The sequence below is a fragment of the Cheilinus undulatus genome, linkage group 20, assembly GCF_018320785.1.
Source record: "Cheilinus undulatus linkage group 20, ASM1832078v1, whole genome shotgun sequence".
NCBI lineage: Eukaryota > Metazoa > Chordata > Actinopteri > Labriformes > Labridae > Cheilinus > Cheilinus undulatus.
The window spans coordinates 18,185,277-18,207,797 of NC_054884.1; the positions used below are offsets into that span (position 1 = coordinate 18,185,277).

Sequence of the window (22,521 nt, forward strand, 5' to 3'; positions counted from 1 at the left end):
ATCCTGACACCCCTGAAAACATGTTCAGGCATTCGATGACATTTTTTACTTCATTTCCATTTTTTTTTAAATTGTTGTGTCATCTAGTTGGCAGCACTTGATTTCTTTCCCAGCTAGTTTAATACCACTAAAGTTGTTCTGATTAATGTGAAGTAGTTTGCATAACTAACAGAAATAAGAAGGGTGCAGCAGGGTCTCCTTGTTTAATTCCTCTATATACACTCTGAGTTGTGCCTGTGGACAGTATAACTGAGCTTCTACAATCTTTGACTGGTCTTGGACTGTTCACTCTGGTCTCAGCTAAGTTGTCTTTACGTCGGTGATAAAGTCGCTCATAAGTGACGTTTGGTTTCATAGCGCTGAAGAACGGAAGCCGGAGAAGGACAATTGGTTTCAGCAAGGCGTAACCCATCTGCCATTGCCGAAGTTATGTGTTCAACAACAGAGCGTTGGTAGTGTGTTTGAAGAGAGGGGCAAGCCAAAGTATGATAAACCGACCCTTGCATGTTTTAACTCTGTGTTAAACTTTAGCAGTGTCGATTTTGCTGCGTCTCTGCCTAGCTAAATGTTGTCTGCTAACCGGCTAGCTCTGCTGTTAGCTGCACGCTTCTGCACAACTTACTGACACTGTCACGGCTGACAGGTCAGACCAGGGCGTCTACTACATTATTGTGTTAAATAACTATTTTAATGTTACATAAAAATCCTTACTGTGTATCCTATGTGAGTAACATTACAAAGTTGAAGTTGTGCACATTTGTTGCTTAAGTCTCTGAGAGGTAGTAAATGGATGTGGATGAAGATTTTCTGTCCTTTGCTTTGACAGTGCTGCCTGATTGGAAATCAAGGTTTTTAATCTGAACTAATTCAGTTGAAACGAGTCCGTTTCACTGACCGTGTTAGATTGCCTCAGTTGTTTGAGTGGTAATCAGTGACTTTTTTAAAGTTTTGTTGACTCATGATTGGTTGATTGGGTATTTTTAAAGGTAGAAGTGTATTTTCCCTACAAGAGAACTGTTCTTGATTACTTCAAATTTTGTTTCTTTCCAAAGGTATGTCTCCTTTTTTATGAGTTGCAATGCTGCTGAACATAAATGTGAAAGTTATTTGTAGGGATGTAACGTGACAATATAATTGTAAACATCAGAAACCCCGGAAACAAGCTGGCCCAAACAATTTGGAGCCCTTCTTTTTAAAGCATGCCTCAGATTTTATGCTGAACCACTGTGCCACATTTTTAATCCCACTTTTAGTGAAAATAAAATCCCTGAGGTCTGGAAATCAGCTTTTTTATTTTACCTCTAGTCCAGGGGTTCTTGACATTGGGGTTGGGACTCCATTGGGGGTCTCCAGATTCCTTAAAAAAAGGAAGAACATTTTTAAAATTACACTGTTGCCACTTACACCAATTTTGCTCAATTTAAACCAGTTTTCTTCACTTTTTTCCACCTATTTGATAAATTTTTAACACATTTTTGCAACTTAAAACCCATTTTTTGTCAAATTTAAACCCTTTTCACCACTTTTTTTCTGCCTGTTTTTACCACTTCTAAACCAAATCTTGTCACTCTCTGCCTATTGTTAGCTTTGTTGACATGTTATTGCCACTATTAACCCCTTTTACCCCTATTTAAGCCTCATTTCACAACTTAATATGATCATTTTTGCCAGTTTCTGACTTTTTATGTCACAGCTAACCCTTTTTTTTAGCCAGTTTATATCCATTTTCATCCCATTTCACAAAATTTCCAACTATTTTTTGCCACTTTAATGTAATTTCAGCCACTTTTGAATCCACTTTTACCACTTAATATGCCCATTTCTGCCATTTTTTTGGTTATTTTGCCTCTTTTTTTCTAATTTTTGGCATTTCTAACCCATTTCTGCTCCTTTAAAAATCAAATTTCACCACCTTTCCCTTTCTTGCCATTATTAACCCATTTTAGCTGTTTTTAATGTATTTAAATTCTGTTATCAACAAAAGGAGTTACATTTTCAAGAGGGCTACTTACTACACAGATGAATTAAAATGTGTGTCTTTGATAAGAGTGGTTACTATTCAGGTTAAATATAAAATACCACACTTCAACTTTACAGTGAACCATGATTTTGCTGGCCCCCAGTTTGGCTGGGTCCCAGAAAGCTCTCCCATTATCCCCCCCCCCCAACAGGCATACCTATCTGCACATGACTATTCTTGAATGTGCATGGCTGTGTTCAACCATCTTCAGGTACAGCGGGGATCCTCGGTCTCTGGCACCTTTATTTGGGGGTCGCAGACTGAAAAGGTTGAGAACCACTGCCATATTCAAAGGTGTAGATCAAAAATTTAAAGTAATTACAGACCAATAGCAAAGCTTTCTATGTTGTTTAAAATGATTGAAACCGTGGTCAGTGATCAGGTGAAAGAACGTGGCCTCTCGCTCTATTCAGTCTACATTTCAGTCAGGCTTTAGACAAATCCACATCACTGCTGCCATGTAAATTTTCAGTGAAATTCTAGAGGTAAGAAACAGTGTTGTTTTCTTTATAGATCTGAGGCCTTTGATAGCATGGATTACAGAATCTTAATGGACCATCTAAAAGCTACAGGTTCTCAGCTGAGCAAACTATCTCACTGGCAGAATATTCCAAATGTTTCTTTTCATTTTATGCCGATGATATCGGGGTTTGTCCTGCATATAAAATTACGAGGGGTGTTGTTACATCCCTTGTTGTTTGTTTTCACTGTATTTATGGCCTCATTAGAGAATTGCTCATTAGTTTCTTATGTAGTCATCTAAGTCAAGACTTTTTATCATCCTGTTTTCTCTTGTGCATACACAGGTGATCACTCATGTTGATTGGATGTAGAAATCTCTCCCGGACATTTTTCCCACTCATCCATCAAAGATTTTGGTTGACCTCCCAGGCTGCACTCTTCTCCTCTACCTCAGGAGCTTCATCTATCTGTCAGTCTCACTTGACCTGCAGTCACAGCTCCTTTACACGTCATATAAACTCAGCCTTCCTACACTCATCTGTTCACTCCTCCTCCATTCACCGCCTCTCTCATCCTGCTGGGTGTTCAGGTGTGATGGAGCTAAAGGAAATCCTGCAGGTGTTGGAGCAGCTTGCTCCGCTGTCTCTGGCTGAGTCATGGGACAACGTTGGCCTGCTGGTTGAGCCGAGCAAACTTCACCCTGTAAAAACTATTCTGCTGACAAATGACCTCACAGATGCTGTCATGGAGGAAGCAGAGGCCATGAGCTGTGACCTCATTATCTCATATCACCCTCCTTTGTTTCGGCCAATCAAGCGTCTGATCCAGAAGGATTGGAAGCAGCGATTGGCTATCAGGGCTGTGGAGGCGGGGATAGCCATCTTCTCCCCCCACACATCGTGGGACAGCGTTAAAGGAGGAGTGAACGACTGGCTGGTGGGAGGACTTGGTAAGATGTTACACTGAGATGAAAATGTGCTACACTACTTACATTTTTAAAGAAGGGTCAGGCTAAAATGATGTGACACATGACACTGACCTACAGCTCAACTATCTGTCCTCCTGACTTTGTTTTTCCCCCTCCTCAGGTAGCGGTCAGGTGTCTGTGCTGAGTCAAGCCCAAGGTGGCGCCTCCCACAGTCACAAACTTGAGTTCATAGTCAAAAATACAGAAGAAGTCAACAGCATCATGGAGGAAATCAGAGCCTGTGACAGTGGAACAACACTTCAGCATGCAGTCAGCAGGTCCTGCTCAAACTACAAAGCTGTGTGCAGTTTGGTCCATAAATATTTGGGCAGTGGCACATGTTTATTAATCGTTTAGCTTCTGTTTACCGCTACAATGAATACATCACAGAAGTGTGGACTTTCAGATTTAATTTAGAAGGCTTCACAGAAACATGGCATTTACCATGTAGGTGATGGCCATCTGGAATAATATTGCTGTAATTGGTAAATAATGCCATATTTTTTGAAACCCCTTAAATTAAAGTCCACATTTCAGTCCTGTCTTGATTATTCTCATTTCAAATCCACTGTGGTAGTAAAAAGAAGCAAAACAAAAAACTGTTTCTGTCCAAATACTTACAGACCTAACTATATTAAACATATAAAAGAATTAGCATTCAGTATTTTTACTTTAAGGATCAATATGAAGAATTCTCCCTGAAGCATCTGCATCAATCAAATAATGACTACTCCCATGTTTACTTATGTATATAATTTAGATATTAGTTAAATACTTACATTACTTCAAAGTATTCCAACAGATTTTAAAGCCAAAGAAACTATTAGTTGTTATTGTTGTAATGGTCCTTTGTTTTATCATGGCGTCCACCACGACAGAACTGCTGTGACAGACAACCCTGGATGGTGAATCAAACACTCCTTCATCAGGAAGCATGAGCTGTTACTGGTAGCTACCGCTCTGTTGCCGTACCTCAAAAACATTTTGTGCTTCTTACTTGTGATGGACCGTGGGGAAACACCTCAGTAGGTAGAGTTTGTCGTCTGACAAATGAAAGGTTGTGGGTGCGATCGTTGACTCCCGCCCAAATTTGCTTTCACTGATTTGTCAGTGGCAACATGGAAGTGTTTGAATGGGATTCGCTAATACTGATGGCCTGTTCTCCATAGCAACAATGTGGAGTGAATGGGTGTGTTCGACGTTTGGTGTAAAGGTGCTTTTAGCAGCCACTAGACTAGAAAAGTGCCATACAAGCTCAAGTCTGTCACTATTTACAATTACTCTCAGCCATCTGCTACATGTTCTGTCGCCCACGTGAGTTTTAGCAGCTGTAGCTTATGTAGCTACGTAGCTAATGTTAGCTTCGTATCTTCGTTGGTATAGATATTCAATAGCTTTATGAGCATTAAGCTGTAGCTACACAAGCTACGTAGCCCTGTTATCTACTTTGATCGTGCAACTAACAGGGCTACATTTGCTAGGTTCGAATATTTTCATGGAAAACCGTTTGTTTTTGTTTGTTTTTTCCTTGAAGCATACTGTTTACTCGGCTTTATTAAATGTTATGCCGTCAGGTTTTGCAGGTCAGGTTTTTAAATTTTAACATTTGGTATCCTAACCTTAACTCTTACCCTAACGTAGCTGAAAGTGAAATCCAGTTTTATTTTAAAAGTTTTAGCGTGTCTGCTGACAGTAAGTCTGTGAGAGGGACTGTTTGAGATCCACATCTGCAGCCACACCCCAAAGTTAAAGTTCTTCACAGTTGCTATATGATTACCACAGATCATTTCAAAACAAACACACAGATATCACTGTAATTACAGTTTGATAAAGCATTCTATACAGCAGTGGTTCCCAGACTTTTTTTCATCTGAGCCCGCCTACTTGTATCTTAGAAAAGCTGACCCCCGTAATTTTTAACATAACTGTTAAAAATCAACGATTGTAGTCATTTCATTGATAAAAACCTAGGAAAAGGGGTATTATAAATTTCTCTCTGTCCAAAAGAGTTTTTTAAACTATTTAAAAATGGTGTTTGTGACCTAATTTTTCAAGCCTCTGACCCCCTGAGTTACCCTGACCAAAAGCTGTGAAACTGTTGTCTAATGTTTGAGCATCAGTTTAACTCTGGGAACAGCTTAGCCTCTCATCCTGTATGTGATCTGGAAGCCACTGAGCTTGTTGATGCTTTATGTTTACTTTCACATCTTGAACATAAAAGTCTTTGAGCAAATACCTGACACAGACTGCTCTCTGCTTCTTTACTTTTTCTTTATTTACACCAAGCTCCATACCAGCGCAATAAAAAAACAGCAGACATGATAAAGGCGACAGCTGCATAATCACTACAAACTGATACTGAATCTTACGATAATTAATGTTAAAGTGAAGTGGAAAAATCCTAATGATTTCTGGTGGTCAGTGAGATTTTTGTGTATGAATGGTGACTTTAATAAAATACTATTAATAATAGAAGCCAGTTATTTCTGTTGAATTAAATGTACCAAAGTGATTTAAGGCAGACAGCATGTGTTTTAGTTGACAATAAAATTATTTGCAGTGGTAAATATTAGTTTTCTTTTCTCTCCTTACAGACCAGATGACAGTGGGATCCACGTCAGTGTGACCTGCAGTGACTCAGCGCTGACCCCTAGTGTCCAGACACTGTTACAACACAATGCTCCCAACCAGTCCCTCAGCATCCTCAAGTTAGAGAAGGTGAAACACAAACTCATCCGTGTTACATAAATAATGTTTAGAAATTCAGACAAAGCTGTATTTCTGAATTAGCTTCCATAATTTATAGAGGATAAGTTAACTGTAAATCATCAGTGTGACTCAAAAAAGCCCACAAAGAGCAAAAATAGAGTATAAAAGTGGAAATTAGCTCTGAATTTACACCTCATATTCCAACAATAGCAGCCACTGTATTATATGTTGATTACTTTCCACCCCTATCTCTCTACAGCCCCCTCTCCCGGGTCATGGCCAGGGGCGACTGAGTGTTTTGGACCAGCCAGTTTCTGTGGCAACAGCCATCCAGAAAATGAAGTCACACCTGGGTTTGAGTCACCTCCGATTGGCTCTTGGGTTGGGGCAGACGCTTGGTAATGAACTCACATTCAAACAACAGACAGTTGAGCTGGGTTGTTATTCACTTTGTAATGTACAATGTTAAGGAGTAGATGGACTTGTATAACACTTTTCTAGTCTTCTGAGGTCACACTTTCCATTCATACCCATTCACTCCACACTCACACACTGAAACTCAGTGGAGGCCATCATTATTGATGCTTGAATGTGAAGATTTGTTGATTTGGCTTCTGGTTTTGAATTTTAAAGGACAAAAGAAGCACATTGAAAATCTTACTTTTAGCAGATTGTTTAAGATATTTTAAATCTGTTGCTTTCAGAGTCATCCGTGTGTACTGCGGCTGTTTGTGCTGGATCTGGAGCCTCGGTGCTGAACGGAGTCAAGGCAGACCTCTACATCACAGGCATATATTTAAAATGTCATATTTTCTTCTGCTTGTTATAAAGTCAGACATAATAACTGTAACCTTTGTTCAGGTGAGATGTCCCATCATGAAGTGCTAGACGCCGTGGCGAAGGGAACAAGTGTTATCCTCAGCGACCATAGCAACAGTGAGCGTGGATATCTGGCGGTATTCAGGGAGAGGCTGGCTGTGCGTCTTCATGAGAGCGTGACAGTGGTGGTGTCCAAGGCGGACCGAGACCCTCTGGAGGTGGTCTGAGAAACGAGGGGCTGTAGGTAGCCTGTTGTAAAAACTTTCAGTTTTATTGGATTAAATTGAACACAAGAGAAACAATATCTGCTTCTTTTCATGTAGAAACTCATTTTTTAAAACTTTATTTTACCAGAAGCATTTTTATTGAGAAATAAAGATCTCTTTTACCACAGAGAACAAATAGCAGCCCATAAATAACAGAAACTGCATCAGGTTATCAATTAGTAGCAGTGTTCATCAGTGCTGGTCAAATGAACCACAGTTCTAACCTTCCGACAAACACAAACTCTATTTTTTTACTGCAAAAGAAAGCTTTACAAATTAAAAGCAAAACCCCTATTTTGAGCCAACTAATTCTCCATTTTATCAACTAAATAAACTAAAATTTAGAGACTTAATAGTATACAAAACAACACAAATAATAAAGTAAACTGGACATTTACTACAAAGTATCCAGAGGTTTTTTAAAATGAAAAAGAAAACAACCTGTGGATAATCTCTTAAAAATGTAAAAATATGCAGTACATTGGTCAGGCTCGAAAGACTGTGTAACATCATTTATTAGATACAACAAGGGAAATTTATGTGTGTATGAATATGATAAAATGTTAATGTGCACTAGTGTCAGTGACAACAAAGCATCAGTGTTCTTGATATAAACTTGTTTCTGTGATAGTTTTTAGGAGTAAGAGGGATAGGTTTAATTGAGTGCTAGCTTTAGCCTTAACCCTTTCAGTTACCTTTGGAAATCAGAAATTTCACTCTGACCTTGTAAATAGTTTTATTTTTTTTTTGTTGTGAGCGAACCAAAATAAATGTAATTCATTCATTCATGACTGAATGCCCCTGATGCCTCTTATGAAATTTAAAGGGTTCATGTCTGGATAAATAACTGAATAAAAGATTGTTTTTATCAAGACTGAAGTTGATTTAAAGCTTTAACCCACTAAAAAGTTAGGAAAATTAACATTCTGCAATGTTTTTTTGGTTTTTGGTGAAGGACAGTTTTTGGCCTTAATGGCTTTAAGGTGGAGTAAATTTTGAATTGGACACTGCACAAAAATTAAAAATGCCTCAAAAATCACTTAGTAACCAGTCTTTGACATATTGTTTACTGTGATAAATACTTTATAGTTTTGTCTGTAACTTCTGTTTACTAACAAAACTTCCTTGCAGCAAGTGAAAAAATGTTTTTTTATGTAGAAAAAAAAATTATCCACAGGTGTAATGCACCTTAGTACTAGTTTCTTCGTCTCTCAAGAACAAATGAAAAACGATCAAACAAAAAATGAAAGAATTAATGAAAACCTCACGAAAGAATGTAAAACAAACAAAAAACAAATGTGCATTAAACGTAAAAACGAAAGAACCAACAAAATAAAAGAAATTTTAAAAGCATGACAAACTAATGTACGAACGAAAAACGAACAAACGAAAAACAGTCTGATTGGCAGAGGTTTCTTTGAAAAGGGTCAAATACCGTTAGCTCGAGGTTAACTTAAGGAAGAGAAAGTATTAAAACTGGAATCAGTAAAGTTTCCTCAAATTTTAATTTTGTATAATACAATGTCATGAATTCAATAGCACCTGATATAGACCCCAGTGGGACATGGTTTTGTGTGTCAGTGTAAGGTTTATGCCATAGCTGCTCTAAATTAACAGCATTGGTAATTACCAAAATCATTTTTATGTTTCTGTAATGGTTAATACATCTGCATGTAGAAACTCTTAAACTGAAATGATGTATTTAATGCTAAAATATAATTATCAATGTTATCTATGAATTTCAAATGTACTGTTTTACAAAAAACCACAGAAAAAATTGTAAAACACATTACTATTTCTTGATTAAGATGTCAAATTATAGTTATTTACCATCATTCCTGAATGGAAAAATTGGTTTTAGTGGTGAATGTTATGCTTGATTATTTCTGACTTATCAGAGAGGCCAAGTGAGACGGCTCAAATTTGGGTATAAAAAGGTGAATTCAGATTAAAATTCCTCTTTCTTGTTCAAAATGGTAAAATGTGGAGAGCTGACTGAAATGAAAGAGTACACATTAAAGCACTTCATGCTTTCAAACACTAAAAAATGCATTGATTTATATTCAGCCTGGTAGCATTTAGCAAACAAACTTGGTGAAAATGTACAATATTTATAATTAGGCCTATCTACATTAAATGATCATATTTTTGTATGAATTCAGACATCCTGGATTTTTGCATCTTGTGTGTTTCTGCAGTACCAAAGAAGAGACCAAATAAACACATTTCTTAATACCACTGATTTCACAGTTACCACAAGAAGGGAGCAATGCAATATAGAATCTGACTCTTACATGGCTTATATTCCCAATTTTACACACTACACCTTCAGTTATTTACTCTTTTTACTGTTTTAGAAGAAAACCCTGTATCAGCAAACCTCAATAATGAAGCTCCAGAGTGTCATCAGGCCTTGTAAGAACATGAAACCTTCTCGTCAAGCTATTTTTTAAAAAAAGCAGCACAATGGGCCATTTTTCTTCATGTAAGGATTAAAAGGGCCCTCCTGGACCTTGTGCTGTTTTTCATGTATTTCTGTCAACACTGAGATAAAAAGGTTCTGGTTGATGGAAATAAAATGGACTTGTCGTGTAGGATCAGCCAAAATACAGATGCCGGAGCCAAAGATTAAGCTTGTAATCTGTGTTGATGGATGTGGAGGGTTTATTTACGCACAAAACATTGTCTTTTAAATCTAATAATAAATGCTCCTTTTAGATTTTAACATCTAGACATTTCCTGTAAAAGGAACAGCATATGAGCAAAGACAAATCTGTAATCCTCATGAGATTAAAAGTTGGACAATCTCCTGCTTTTCTGTAAAACCACAGACTTTAAAAGGCAAATACCTCTATAAATTCTTGTTCTAAATCAAGGGTTTTTAAGTATTCTGACCTTAAGACCTCAGTAAGAAAACAAGGGTGAATATCAAACCACTTGGCACATGCATGTCAAAGAGCAGGCCCGCGCTAATACATAATGCTCTGTCAACAGCACACACATCTTCCCCCTGCTCCCACAATGGTAAAAAAACACAAGTAACAATCCTCATCAGAGGCTGTAACAGAGTCTGCTGCGACACACCTGTCTGCTCGTAAAAACATTAAGAGACATCACGCACACCTCACTGCCCTCATCAAGGTAATGACCTCTCTCTGCGGGACGTCGACACCTCCACTTCCTCTCAGTCCACGTTCACTTTTATCCCTCTACCGACACACACTCACACAAATGGAGAAGGAAAACAACAACTAGAACAACATACATGCTTGTAAAGGGACTCCAGCTGTCACTCTCTGTGTTAGTAGAAAAGTCTAAGAGCAGGTTGATAGAGAAGAAAAAATACTGATTTTTCTGAATAAAAAGTTTATCTTGTTCTTTGATTTTAACTTTCAAAAAGGCTAGACGGATGACATAACACTAATCCCCTGGTGGGTTGTTTACACGTCCAAAAAGAACAGCAGATTACGCTCATTTAAGGGTTTTTCTTTGGTCATTATCACTTTAAAGAAATCAAAATTTATGTGTGAACTGCCACATATTGATAGAATGTCATTAGGTTGCTTTTATGCAAGTGTGTCTTCATTGAAACAGGTTCACATTTATAACACCTATTTACTCAGGTGAGTGCTTCACTAATGTCACTCTTCACATGTAGGTTACTTTAATCTGCTTAGCCAAAACATTTTTTTCAACTTTATGTAACCTGGAAAGCATCATTGCAGTTAAGAATCTCTTGAACAAGCGTGTCCTTGCCAAGACCGGCATCAGCGCATTTTACAGTTACAAGATATTACATAAAATGCAGAGTAATTCTAAAACATGGATCAAAACATGTGCTGCATCACAGCAGCATGTCAGCCAACCAAATGTCGAAAAACTCAAAACATGCATCGCCCTAAAATGTGTTTCATGTACTGAAATATGTTTTAAAGAGACCAGTACAATTTTTTTTATGAATGCACAGGTGTTCTGGAAACAGCTGGGATGGACAAATATCCATGGCAAGGCCGCCCATAAGGGGGGATAAAGAGGAGAGCTTTCTAAATTTGGAGCCCATGGAGGTCAGGAAAAATCAGGTTCCATTGTAAAGTTAACCTGTGGCAACCATCTCTTATTTTAACCTGAATAACCAGAAAAAAAAATGCTTTTACTTATGGTGTAGTACAAATATCACCTTTTTCAAAATGCAAAGCCCTTTTCTTGAAAGAGGAATACTTTTACTGGTGATGATAACAATGTGGATGGGCATATTGAACTAAACCATTCAGAAAGTAATGTCAGACTTCATAGCTAAGCCATGATGTGCACAAATGTCAGGATGCCAGGAAATAGAGCAAAGAAAAAAAAATCTGAGACAACTTTAAAAGAGAATAATTACATAGTAGTGGAAAGAGGCAAATAAGTATGGGTAAAAACTGGCAAGAAAGGTGGCAAGTATGGGCAAAAAGGGAGGAAAGCAGCAACAATGGGCTAAAAGTGGCAGAAATGGACAAAAAGCGGCAAAAATTGGCTAAAATTGGCTAAACAGTAGCAAATATGGGCAAATAGTGGAAAAGTGACAAAGAGAAGTGAAAAAAATGAGTTCAAAGTGGCAAAACAGCAGCAAAAATGGGAAAAAGTTGCAAAAAGAAGTGACAAAAATGGGAATAGAGTGGCAAAATGGTCATAAGGTTGCAAAAATGTGTTAAAAGTGGCAAAAAGGAGTGGTAAACATGGGAAAAAGTGGCAAAAATAGATAAAAAGCAGCAAAAGTGGGTTAAAAGTGGCTAAACAGTGGTAAAAATCAGCAAGTAGTGGCAAAAAAATGGTACAAAGAAAAGTTGGCAAAATGGGCATTAAGTGGTGACAGCAGCAAAAAAGTGGCATAAACAACAAAAACTGGTTAAAAGCGGTAAAAAGAAGAAGCAAAAATGGGCAGAATTTGTGTTGAAAAAGGGGGGTAAAAGTTGCACAAATAAATAATCCCCAGATATGAGAACCCAGTGATAGTTTGATATACTTCTCACAGCCAAAATGAGGTCACTGTTATCCAGAACGCTAGCACCAATGCTATTGATCCAACACACATTTATTAATGTCAACAATAAATCACAAATGGGCAGGGGTGGAAAGTAAATAATTACTTTTACTTAAATTAATGTAATTGAGTTGAGTTTCTGTGTACTTGTACTTTTTTAGTGTGTTTTTTTAATCACTACTTTTACTTAAGTATATTTTAAGTGAAGTATTGTACATAATTACATTTCAAAAAGCATGGAATACTAAGTAAAAAATTAACATTAAAAGCCACAACATATAGGTCCAGTATATTATATTAATCTCTGGCTTTTATTCTGGAGTTTTTGCTTTAAATGTGTATTTTTTCCTATGCTTTATCTAATGCCAATTTTTCTCAATTTTAGCATGAGGGAAAATTGTAGCTTTTGGTTCCATACATGAATGAAAAGTTTAAAATATAATCATTTCTAAAAATTAAAGTTTTTATTCATCATTGGCGTATTCAAGGCTATAAAAAGCCCTTAAAGGAAACCCACTGCATGTACTATGTGAAGAATATTTGATTGTTTATGTTCTTTGTCATTAAAATGATCCTATGATTTTTAAGGGAATCTTAGGGCTAAACAAAAATATAGTTTCTAAATGAAAAAACAATCACATTATTTGGAAATAAAGCTGTAAAGATGCCTTAGGTCAGATGATATGATATCAAATTGTTTTCAAGCTGTCTTTGATATACTCTAGGTTTAAAATTCCCTATTTATCTTGCCTCTAAATAAAAGTAGAAGCTGTATAATGTCTGTTTTTAAAGTTAAGTAAATACATATTTTAGGAAAACAAAGGTAGATTGTCATCCTCTTGGCTACAAAATCAAGCAGCATCTTAGATTTAGAAGAAAAGTAAACAAAAACAACACCGCAGCACACAAGTGAACACTTTCCAATCAGTAGACAGATACTAATAAAAAAAGGAAAAGCATTTGTTCAAATAAGGTATCTGAATGTCTACCATGGCTCGCACTAACCGTCTGCATACCAGCAGAAGTTGTCTGTGTGGTCTACATTGAGGATTTTATTGTGTTTTAACAAGAAATCCTTTCTGCTCATCATATCTCCCACACAACACATCAACATCTGCATTAATTGGACAAATTTTACAGAGATAAATCTGGCATTTCTAATCAGGCTTACCTAATATCAGCTGCATTGTGATATCTGAGTTCTTTTCTTATAAATTTCTAGACATTCATGTTTACATTGTAGCCAAATTGCAGCTGCAGGCCAAACTGTCTTCCTCTTCCACCTTCATTGAAGACCAAACTCCCTGCTGAGCGGCTGAATAGGCAGACTGCTGAGAGGAAGAAACATGTCATCAAGTCGTCGAGGAGCCGCAGGGGACCTGCTAGTAAATCTGCCGCGGTGTTGGTGTGTATAAAAAACGAGCAGAGTTAACCCTGGTTTGGTTTTATATCATACACACACACCTACAAGAACAGTAGTTTTGACTTGATGCACTACTAATGAAAGAAAGTGAACATGTCAGAATATTAGATTCAATAATACCTGTAACAAATTATACTCTAAAAATAATTAATTTTTTGGGGGGGAATTTATTTTATTGTAGATGCTTTACTGTGTATTGCTACATTTAAAGCTACATTTTGGTTTTTGATAGATTTTTTTTTTTAATTAAAAGTTAATTCATGTTCATGTTATGGTGAGAGATATGAGATTTGATATGACACGATATGATATAAAACATTCTGATAGATTCTAACCTGCACGTTCCACTCTATCATGTATCGTATATGATATGAAGCTGTATAGGACCAAAAATGGCATATTCTGACACAATTATGAATTGTTTCAATACAGTCAGTGTACATGATATGATATTAAACACTAAGACACAACCCAGTGTGACACCAAAGAACCCATTCTGATACAGCCTGTTCAGATACAGTCATGGACGAAAGTATTGGCATCGCTGGAATTTTTCCAGAAAATACACCATTTCTCCCAGAAATTGTCGCAGTACAAATGCTTTTGGTACACGTTTTTCATTTATGTGCATTGGAACAACATAAAAAAGCAGAAGAAAAAAGCCAAAATTGACATAATTTTACACAAAACTCGAAAAATGGGCCAGACAAAATTATTGGCGCCCTCAACTTAATATTTGGTTGCACACCCAAAAAAATAACTGAAGCCAATGGCTTCCTATAACCATCAACAAGCTTCTTGCTTTGCAAACTGCTCCAGGTCTCTCAGATTTGAAGGGTGCCTTCTTGCAACAGCAGTTTTGAGATCTCTCCATAGGTGTTCAATGGGATTTAGATCCGGACTCATTGCTGGCGACTTCAGAACTCTCCAGCGCTTTGTCTCCAACCATTTCTTGGTGCTTTTTAAGGTATGTTTGGGGTCATTGTCCTGCTATAACACCCATGACCTCTGATGCAGACCCAGCTTTCTGACACTAGGCCCTACATTGCGGCCAAAATTTTTTGATAATCTCCAGATTTCATGATTCCTTGCACACAGTCAAGGTACCCAGTGCCAGAGGCAGCAAAATAACCCCAAAACATCTTTGAACCTCCACCATGTTTGACTGTAGGTACTGTGTTCTTTTCTTTGTAGGCCTCATTCCGTTTTCTGTAAACAGTAGAATGACGTGCTTTTCCAAAAAGCTCTACCTTAGTCTCATCTGTCCACAAAACTCTCCCAGAAGGTTTGAGGCTTACTCAGGTACATTTTTGAAAACTCCAGTCTGGCTTTTTTATGTCCATTTGTCAGCAGTGGGGTTCTCCTCGGTCCCCTGCCATAGCGATTCATCTCATCCAGATGATGACGTATAGTCCGAGCTGACACTTTTGCACCTCGAGTCTGCAGGACAGCCTGAATTTGTGTGGAAGTTGACTGAGGATGTTTATCCACCATTCCAACTATCCTGCATTGCATTCGTTTGTCAGTTTTTCTCTTCTGTCCATTTCCAGGGAGATTAGCCACAGTACCATGGGTTATAAACTTCTTGATTATATTACGCACAGTGGACAAAGGAATTTCAAGATCTCTGGAGATGGTCTTGTAACCTTGAGATTGTTCTTATTTTTCCACAGTTTTGCTTCTTAAGTCCTCTGACAATTCTTAGCTCTTCCTTCTGTTTTCCATGCTTGGTGTGACACACAGGCACAACACAAAGGTTGAGTCAATTTTATACATTCTAACTGGCTTCGGGTGTGATTTCTATATTGCCAGCACCTGTTACTGCCACAGGTGAGTTTAAATGATCATCACATGCTTGAAATAAAATTATTTACCCACAGTTTTAAAAGGGTGCCAACAATTTTGTCCGGCCCATTTTTTTTTAGTTTTGTGTAAAATTGTGTCAATTTTGTCTTTTTTTTGCTGTTTTTTTGTGTTGTTCCAATGTGCATAAATGGAATAAACATCTGTATACCAAAAGCATCTGTAATTGCAACAATTTCAGAAATGATGTATTTTCTGGAAAAATGCCAGGGGTGCCAATACTTTCGTCCATGACTGTACAACACGTTCTGTTATGTTGTATATGACATGATACAATATGGTATGATACAATATTATACAACACAATTAAATACGAACGTCAGTTATATTACGAAAAGATGCAATGTTAGTTGCAATACAACACCATACTTTGGTTACGATACAGTATGTCAGGTTAAGATATGATACATCAGTTACTATACAATAGGATATACCAGTTATGATATGGTATGATCTGTCTGTTTCAATATGATACCACAAGATGCAATAGATCAGTTATAATACAGTATGATACAATATATCAGCTACAATATGATATGATATGATATAATATACTGTGTTATGGCATGTTCCAATAAAGCATTGTATGATATAACATGATATGATACAATACGACACATTCTGAAACAGCTTCTTTAGCTACAACATGTTCTAATACAACAGGATAAAATACAATAGATATGATATATGATATGATGGGAAACAACAGAATATGGCATGTTCTGATATGATACAATGAAATTTGATAAATAATGATAGGGAAAAAACATGAAACAATATGACACATTCTGCTGAAGCATGTTTCAGTAAAACATTTCACAACACTTCTGTTTCACTGCAATGCCATGCAATGGCATCTGCTAAGATATAATTGAGTAGCTTCCTCTACAGTACAGTACATATCTGTGTTAACAAACAGTGAATACAGAAGCACCTGCCTGTGAAAAAAAGCACAAGAATATACAGCATGTTACATGTTATTCATATTGCACAAAATGGTCACAAAGGACAACTTAGTTAATGTGCCACCTCTTTAGTGTGCCAAGTGTAAAGGGTTTTTGTGGCTGCAGCTGTTGAACAACTGCTGGTTGAGTGAGAAGGCTTCTGAAATGGAGAAGGAACTAATGCTAATGCTCCATAAAATTCAAATACTACAAATACATCCAAGCATTTCTTTAATCACAGCATGCATCAGGGCATGAATCAACACAAACCATGTTAGTTTTCCTTCAGATATGTTTAAAAACGAATCTGAGTGTTTGTGTTTGTCAAGCAAGGCCAGAAGAGAAGTCGGGGGAAACGTGTTGGGAGACAGCCGCCATTTGGCCTTACGTGTGAAGCTCCACACACCTATTTAACAGAGCCGGTCGACGCTGTGTGCATTTGAAGCAAAGCAGAGCACGGAGGAAGGAGCAGAAAAGAGACAAAGAGAAGAATATTTAAAGAGAGCTTCTCTGGTACTGTAGAATAGTTGGCAGAGAAAACAGAGAGGGAGACAGGAAGAGCTGAAAAGTGAAATGTAAGTTTGCAACAGGTGAAGAGGACGAGTGAAGAGACAAACACATAGGAGGAAAATGTTGAGCGTGGACATGTACTCTAGTTTGAGTCTGGGAGCACAGAGGATTGGAGACTGCTTTTACAGAGGTGAGAGGGACAAACGTGCACTTATTAGTGCCTTGAATGGCTATGAAGGATTTTAATGGCTTTAATGTCATTTTATTTTCCAAACTAATGGTTGAATGCATGTTATGTGTTCAACTGAGTGTAGTTTTTCATATTAATTGGCCTTGTTGGTCCACTGGCAGCCATGCCAAAAGGGAACATTTTATGGTCACGTTTGTACAATAACCTGAGTAAGATGTAAACAGACCAAATGATACTCTATTTTTTGACTTATTTCACTTATTTACTACTGGATTTGTATATCTCCACAGACCGGCAGCCTCCAGCCCACATGCCGTTGTTCCCTCCAGCATGTGATGTGGCAGCAAAGGCCTTGCCCCCTCGGCTGCTCGCCCCCCCTCCTGGACCCAACGAACCTGTCACCAAGACCCCAAAAGAGGAGGTGAAGATGGAGCTGGAGAACGCCTCTCTTTGGAAACAGTTCAGCTCAGTGGGCACAGAGATGATCATAACAAAGAAGGGCAGGTAAGAGGGTACTGTGCTACCTTTTAAGGGTGAAAGCATCCTCTTTTTCACTTAGGTTAATGAATGGGATGAACAAGCAGAACATAACACTCAAAAGTTGATTAAATTTTGTCCCCTCTCAGACGGATGTTCCCTGGGCTGAGGTTAAAAGTGTCCGGCCTTAACCCGTCTCTCCGTTACATCCTCCTTTTGGACATCGTTCCAGCTGACAACTCCCGCTACCGTTTCCAAGGCGGTGGCTGGCAGGCTGTAGGCGGAGCCGAGGCGAGGCTGCCGGATCGGGTTTTCATCCACCCAGACTCCCCTGCGACAGGTGCTCACTGGCAGGGCCGCACCATCTCGTTCCACTACGCCAAGCTGACTAACAACACACTTGACACACAGGGACATGTAAGCACCGCAGGAGAAACAACACAAAAAGTGACATAATGTTGTCTTTATGGTACATTTTGACTCACATGTCTTTAATTTCCAGATTATCCTGCACTCACTGCATCGTTACCAACCCAGAATCCATGTCATTGAAGCAAGAGATGTGTTGAGGTGGGGTGGAGGGCAGCACTCCTTTGTTTTTCCTGAGACCCAGTTCATTACCGTCACTGCCTACCAGAACAACAAGGTACCATCAAAATGCCTTTTCATATAAAGGAATGGGCTGACATTATACAGAACATGTCCTAAAGTTAAAGAATTAGCAGTAAAATTTGTCTTTGTTGATTCTTCCTCAGATTACAGAGCTTAAGATCAACTCCAACCCGTTTGCTAAAGGTTTCAGAGAGGACGGCATGAACAGCAAAAAGTAAGTCACCCGAATAAGCACACAGAAACATACAGAGACGTACACTTCATGCTGTGTTCATATTATTAAAGATTTGACAAACCTCTTTAATATTATTTTCTTTCTGCAGACAAAGAGATGCAAGACAGAAGCGGAAAATGTCTGCCTTGGCAGAAACCTTAGATATTGGTAAGTTTGATCAACAAAAATCTATAACTTACCTTTAACTCACTCATCTGCCCCTTTGATAGAACTGCTGCTCATTCTCCACTGCTGCCTTCTCCTAAAATATCTCCTCTTTTCAATCCATCTCTCAGTCAACTGCGATCCATGTGACTCCACTGAACTCCTGCCACAGCAGATGAGCACCAACACCTCCTCCAGCACAGACCTGCAGACCCTCACTCTCTCCTCTCTGCCCCCACTGCCTGACCCCTCCTGTGGATTCAGACAAGACGAGGCCACTTATCAGGACACTCTGGTCCCCCAGCAGCCACTGGACCTTGGCCATGCATTCATGGAATCCGGGATGTCAGATATCGGCCTCTCAATGTCAGATGGGATGCAAGACCCGGCAGGAAGTGAGATGACGAATACGATGATTGAAAGGTGAGTGTGCAGAGAGAGAAAAAGCTAATACTGTTTCTACATGTATCTGCCTATTACTGTTTAAAGGATAAATTTACAGTTTATAGGTACTTGGATAACCCAAATCAACTTACACAGTGTTCTTGACATATTTTTATCCAATATTGAACACTTGATTAAAAAAATAATAATAATACTAAGTCAATATTTTTGTAACCTTTCTCAAAAAGTGTCAGAAAAGTTATCAAACAATTTAAGAAAAATCACAAAAGCTTATGGAAACCTTTGTTCGTTTAAAAAAAGTTTTGAAATTTGTAGAAACTTAAAAAATGTCAGAAATTTAAATTTTAATTTAATCAGAAATTTCTTGCATAATGTAATGTTTTTAATTTCTCTTCACATAATTTATCTTTTGTTGAAGAACTTTTCTCAGAAAATTTCAGGTATTTTTATGATTGTTATTTATTCATTTCAATTTTGACTGAGAAAAAAAAATTCTGGTACCTCAAATTTAGATTTTTGTTGTCAGAAATTTCCAGAAACTTTTTTTTAATTATTATTTTTGTTTTTGCATTTATGGAAAGCTTAAAAAATGAAGAAACTCTAAGCAGAAACACCAGAAAAAAATTGTCAAAGATTTCACAAAGTTTTGCGAAAAATATATGACGCTTATATTTGGAATTTTTTACATACCGTTGGAATTTTTGCTTTAAATTCTCTTTACATTATCTGAAACTTCCATTTAAAAAATCTGGCACTTTTGTTGGAAAATTAAGAAACATTCTTCAAAAAACAAAAACATAAAATTTCACAAGTTAAAATTGTTTTTTTAACGGTTTGAAATTTCTGTTATATCAAAGTTTAGATTTTTTTTTGTCAGAAATTTTCAGAAACTTGTCAAAACATTTTTAATACTTTTTTAAAAGTTTTTGGGAAATTTGTCAAAAATTTTAGAAAATTTGCCTGTACATTTTGGAAACCATTATAAAACATTTTGAGAAACTTTAAGGATAAAAAAATGCAGAATTTCTGGGGGGGTAGAAACAGAAAATTCCTTTTTTTGTCATTTAAAACTTTCCTAACCAGTTGTAAAAGTTTGGGAAAACTTTGTTAACTTAGGACAGAGCTATGCTATTGCAAATAGATTATTTCTTCCGATGTATTCATACCACAGCGATAAAAATTGCTACATCTATATTTTCTTTTTTCCCTGCTTCATTCATTAATTAACACTCTGTGTAATGTCATGGTCACAACGTCTTTCTAAGACATCGTAATCATAAAATAGGAATATTTTGGAGGCTGAATTTACTCAGTGTTTTTGCCTTAATTGATTAATCATTTCTATTATTTTTTCTATTCACAGTACTAAATGTTATCTTTGTTTTTTCTTCCTCAGATCAGACACTTTGGGTGAACCAGCATACACCTCCACCTTCCCTGCAGCTGAACCCAACGCCTCCTCTTTCCCCTCAGCCCCTCTCCCACCTACATCCTCCTTCACTGACACTTCTGATTCATCCAACCCTCATCCTAACATCCCTCCTATCGACTACCCCTCCATCCTCGCCTCCTCCCCTATCCTCTCCTCCTCCTCCACCACCACTCCCTCTCTGCAGCAGACCTCTTTCACCTTCCCCACCCCACCTCCTTCTAACTCCTCCTCTCCACAGCCACTCCTGTCCTCCTCTTCCTCCCCTGCTGCCAACACCTATCACACCATCCAGGAGACGATTAGTCCTCATACACCCACAGATGCCTCCTTTTCTGCTCCATCAGGTCTGCAGGAGCAAATGTCAGCTCATTCAAATAACTCACCAAGCAGTCACAGCTCAACAGTATTTATATATCCCAATATCCCTCCTGAAAATCCTGCTCCTGCTCCAACCCTCCCAAATCAAAGCTACCCTCCTCCTTCCACTCTGCCGTGCTCTTTACCCCCTCATGGTGCCCCGTCATCATTCACCCTCCCTCCACATGTGCAAAATCTTTCATTCCCAAATGTGCCCTCTAACCCTACCCACCCTGCCCTTCACCTCCCAAACCAAGCCCCCTCCCTCCCTCCAGCCTTTCCTCCCTCCTCCTTCACTCACCCTCCATCCTCCCTCCCTCACCCTCCTTTCCAGCCCTCCTCCTGCTTGGCTGTCTCCTCCTCCTTTCAGCAGCCTGCCACCTCTGCTCCTCCAGCACACCCTCAGAACCTGCACAATCCCCCTCCTCCCTCCTCCTCCACCTCCTCATACCCTCCACTCGACATAAGTGCCATCTCTCAGTTCAATTCTGCTGCCCCCTACCGCCCAGATATGGTACTGCACCACCCATCTCTTCTCCCTCAGCTGGATCCATCGCATCCCTCCAGCCTACCCTCCACCACCCCTCCTCAAGCCCTCTACCCTGCCTTTCCATCCTACCCTCTGAGGCTCTGTCAGGACCCCCACTCATCCCTCTCCATCCCGTTCAGGCATCTGTACAGACAGCACCAGCATGGCCAGGGGTCCTACCTGGATATGAGCACGAGACCTGTGTTTTAAAGACACTGATAGCGCTTTTAGGACTTTTAAAATTCATGTTTAGCCTTAGCATAATTTGCCCCAGTACTGCCAGTGTGAGTGTGTGAGTGTCCTCTGTTAGTCAGCTGTTGAATCTGATGAATGAAGAATGAAACTGATTTAAATCTGTATATAGTTGTGGAAGATTTCTTTTCAAATATTCTATCCATTCCAGTGTGAAAAATAAAAAATATGCCTCACTCTTTTGTGATTCAATGTTTTTTGTATCTGAAAGATAAAAAAAAAAAATGTGCAAACTGAGATTAATAATGTTCCGCCTCAGCCAGCATCGTTACACTGAAAAGGAATTTTCACATTGCTGTAATTTATTTTCAGTTTTGAGGGATTGTTAAATTCCTTAGTGTTTTCATACTACAGTTTAAGTTTTGTTCCTCTGACATTGAGAGTAAGTTTTAGGTTAGAATGCTTTTGAGTGTGAACTCTGAGGTTGTTTAAGAAAAATCTGGAAAAAACAATATATTCTCAAATCAAAAGAGCACACAAACAGATCAAAGAAACAATTACACTGCCATAATCCTTAATGTTAGTATTGGTGTTTAACATTTTTGACAAAAGATTCTTAAATTGTATTGCATTTTAGTGTTTTAGTGGCCTTTTTCAAATTGACAGAGAGCATGGGGCCCAGGTACTATCAGGCTTACTAGACAACCACCCCATCAGTTACATTTCCCTAAAACATGAAAGGTACTCCTTAATTGTCCAAATACCTCTTGTCCTTCAATAGAAAACATGAAGTACTTGCCAAAATGATCAACACTGTCAACAAAATTAAACAAATTACCATGCTTAAACAAGAATACATAATGCTGATTAAAGGATAAAATCATATCTGCACAATAAGGAATAACAGCAACCAATTCAAACCCAACATTTAAGTGGATGTAAGAG

General features: G+C 38.2%; 2 protein-coding genes across 3 annotated transcripts; both read left to right on the top strand.

Annotated features, from left to right (window-relative positions):
• Nucleotides 1-356: 356 nt before the first annotated feature.
• Nucleotides 357-13,573, top strand: nif3l1 (NIF3 NGG1 interacting factor 3-like 1 (S. cerevisiae)). Of its 2 annotated transcripts, XM_041815682.1 has the most exons (8): nt 357-483; nt 2,827-3,431; nt 3,571-3,727; nt 6,044-6,167; nt 6,418-6,556; nt 6,863-6,946; nt 7,020-7,217; nt 13,558-13,573. In XM_041815682.1, exons 2-7 carry the CDS (start codon nt 2,837-2,839, stop codon nt 7,202-7,204), a joined length of 1,284 nt encoding a protein of 427 aa, XP_041671616.1. In that variant the 5' UTR covers nt 357-483; nt 2,827-2,836; the 3' UTR covers nt 7,205-7,217; nt 13,558-13,573. The 2 variants fall into 2 exon arrangements, with proteins under 2 accessions (XP_041671616.1, XP_041671615.1); XM_041815681.1 differs by lacking the exon at nt 13,558-13,573 and having other exon boundaries at nt 7,020-9,359.
• A 34-nt stretch (nt 13,574-13,607) lies between these two features.
• tbx6 (T-box transcription factor 6) lies at nt 13,608-21,796 on the top strand. The gene is given in 9 exon segments (XM_041815674.1): nt 13,608-13,668; nt 17,484-17,697; nt 17,820-18,087; nt 18,173-18,316; nt 18,426-18,496; nt 18,606-18,664; nt 18,793-19,084; nt 20,463-21,534; nt 21,536-21,796. Coding segments are annotated over 8 exon segments (2,139 nt in total). The 5' UTR covers nt 13,608-13,668; nt 17,484-17,503; the 3' UTR covers nt 21,575-21,796.
• The last annotated feature ends 725 nt before the right edge of the window (nt 21,797-22,521 follow it).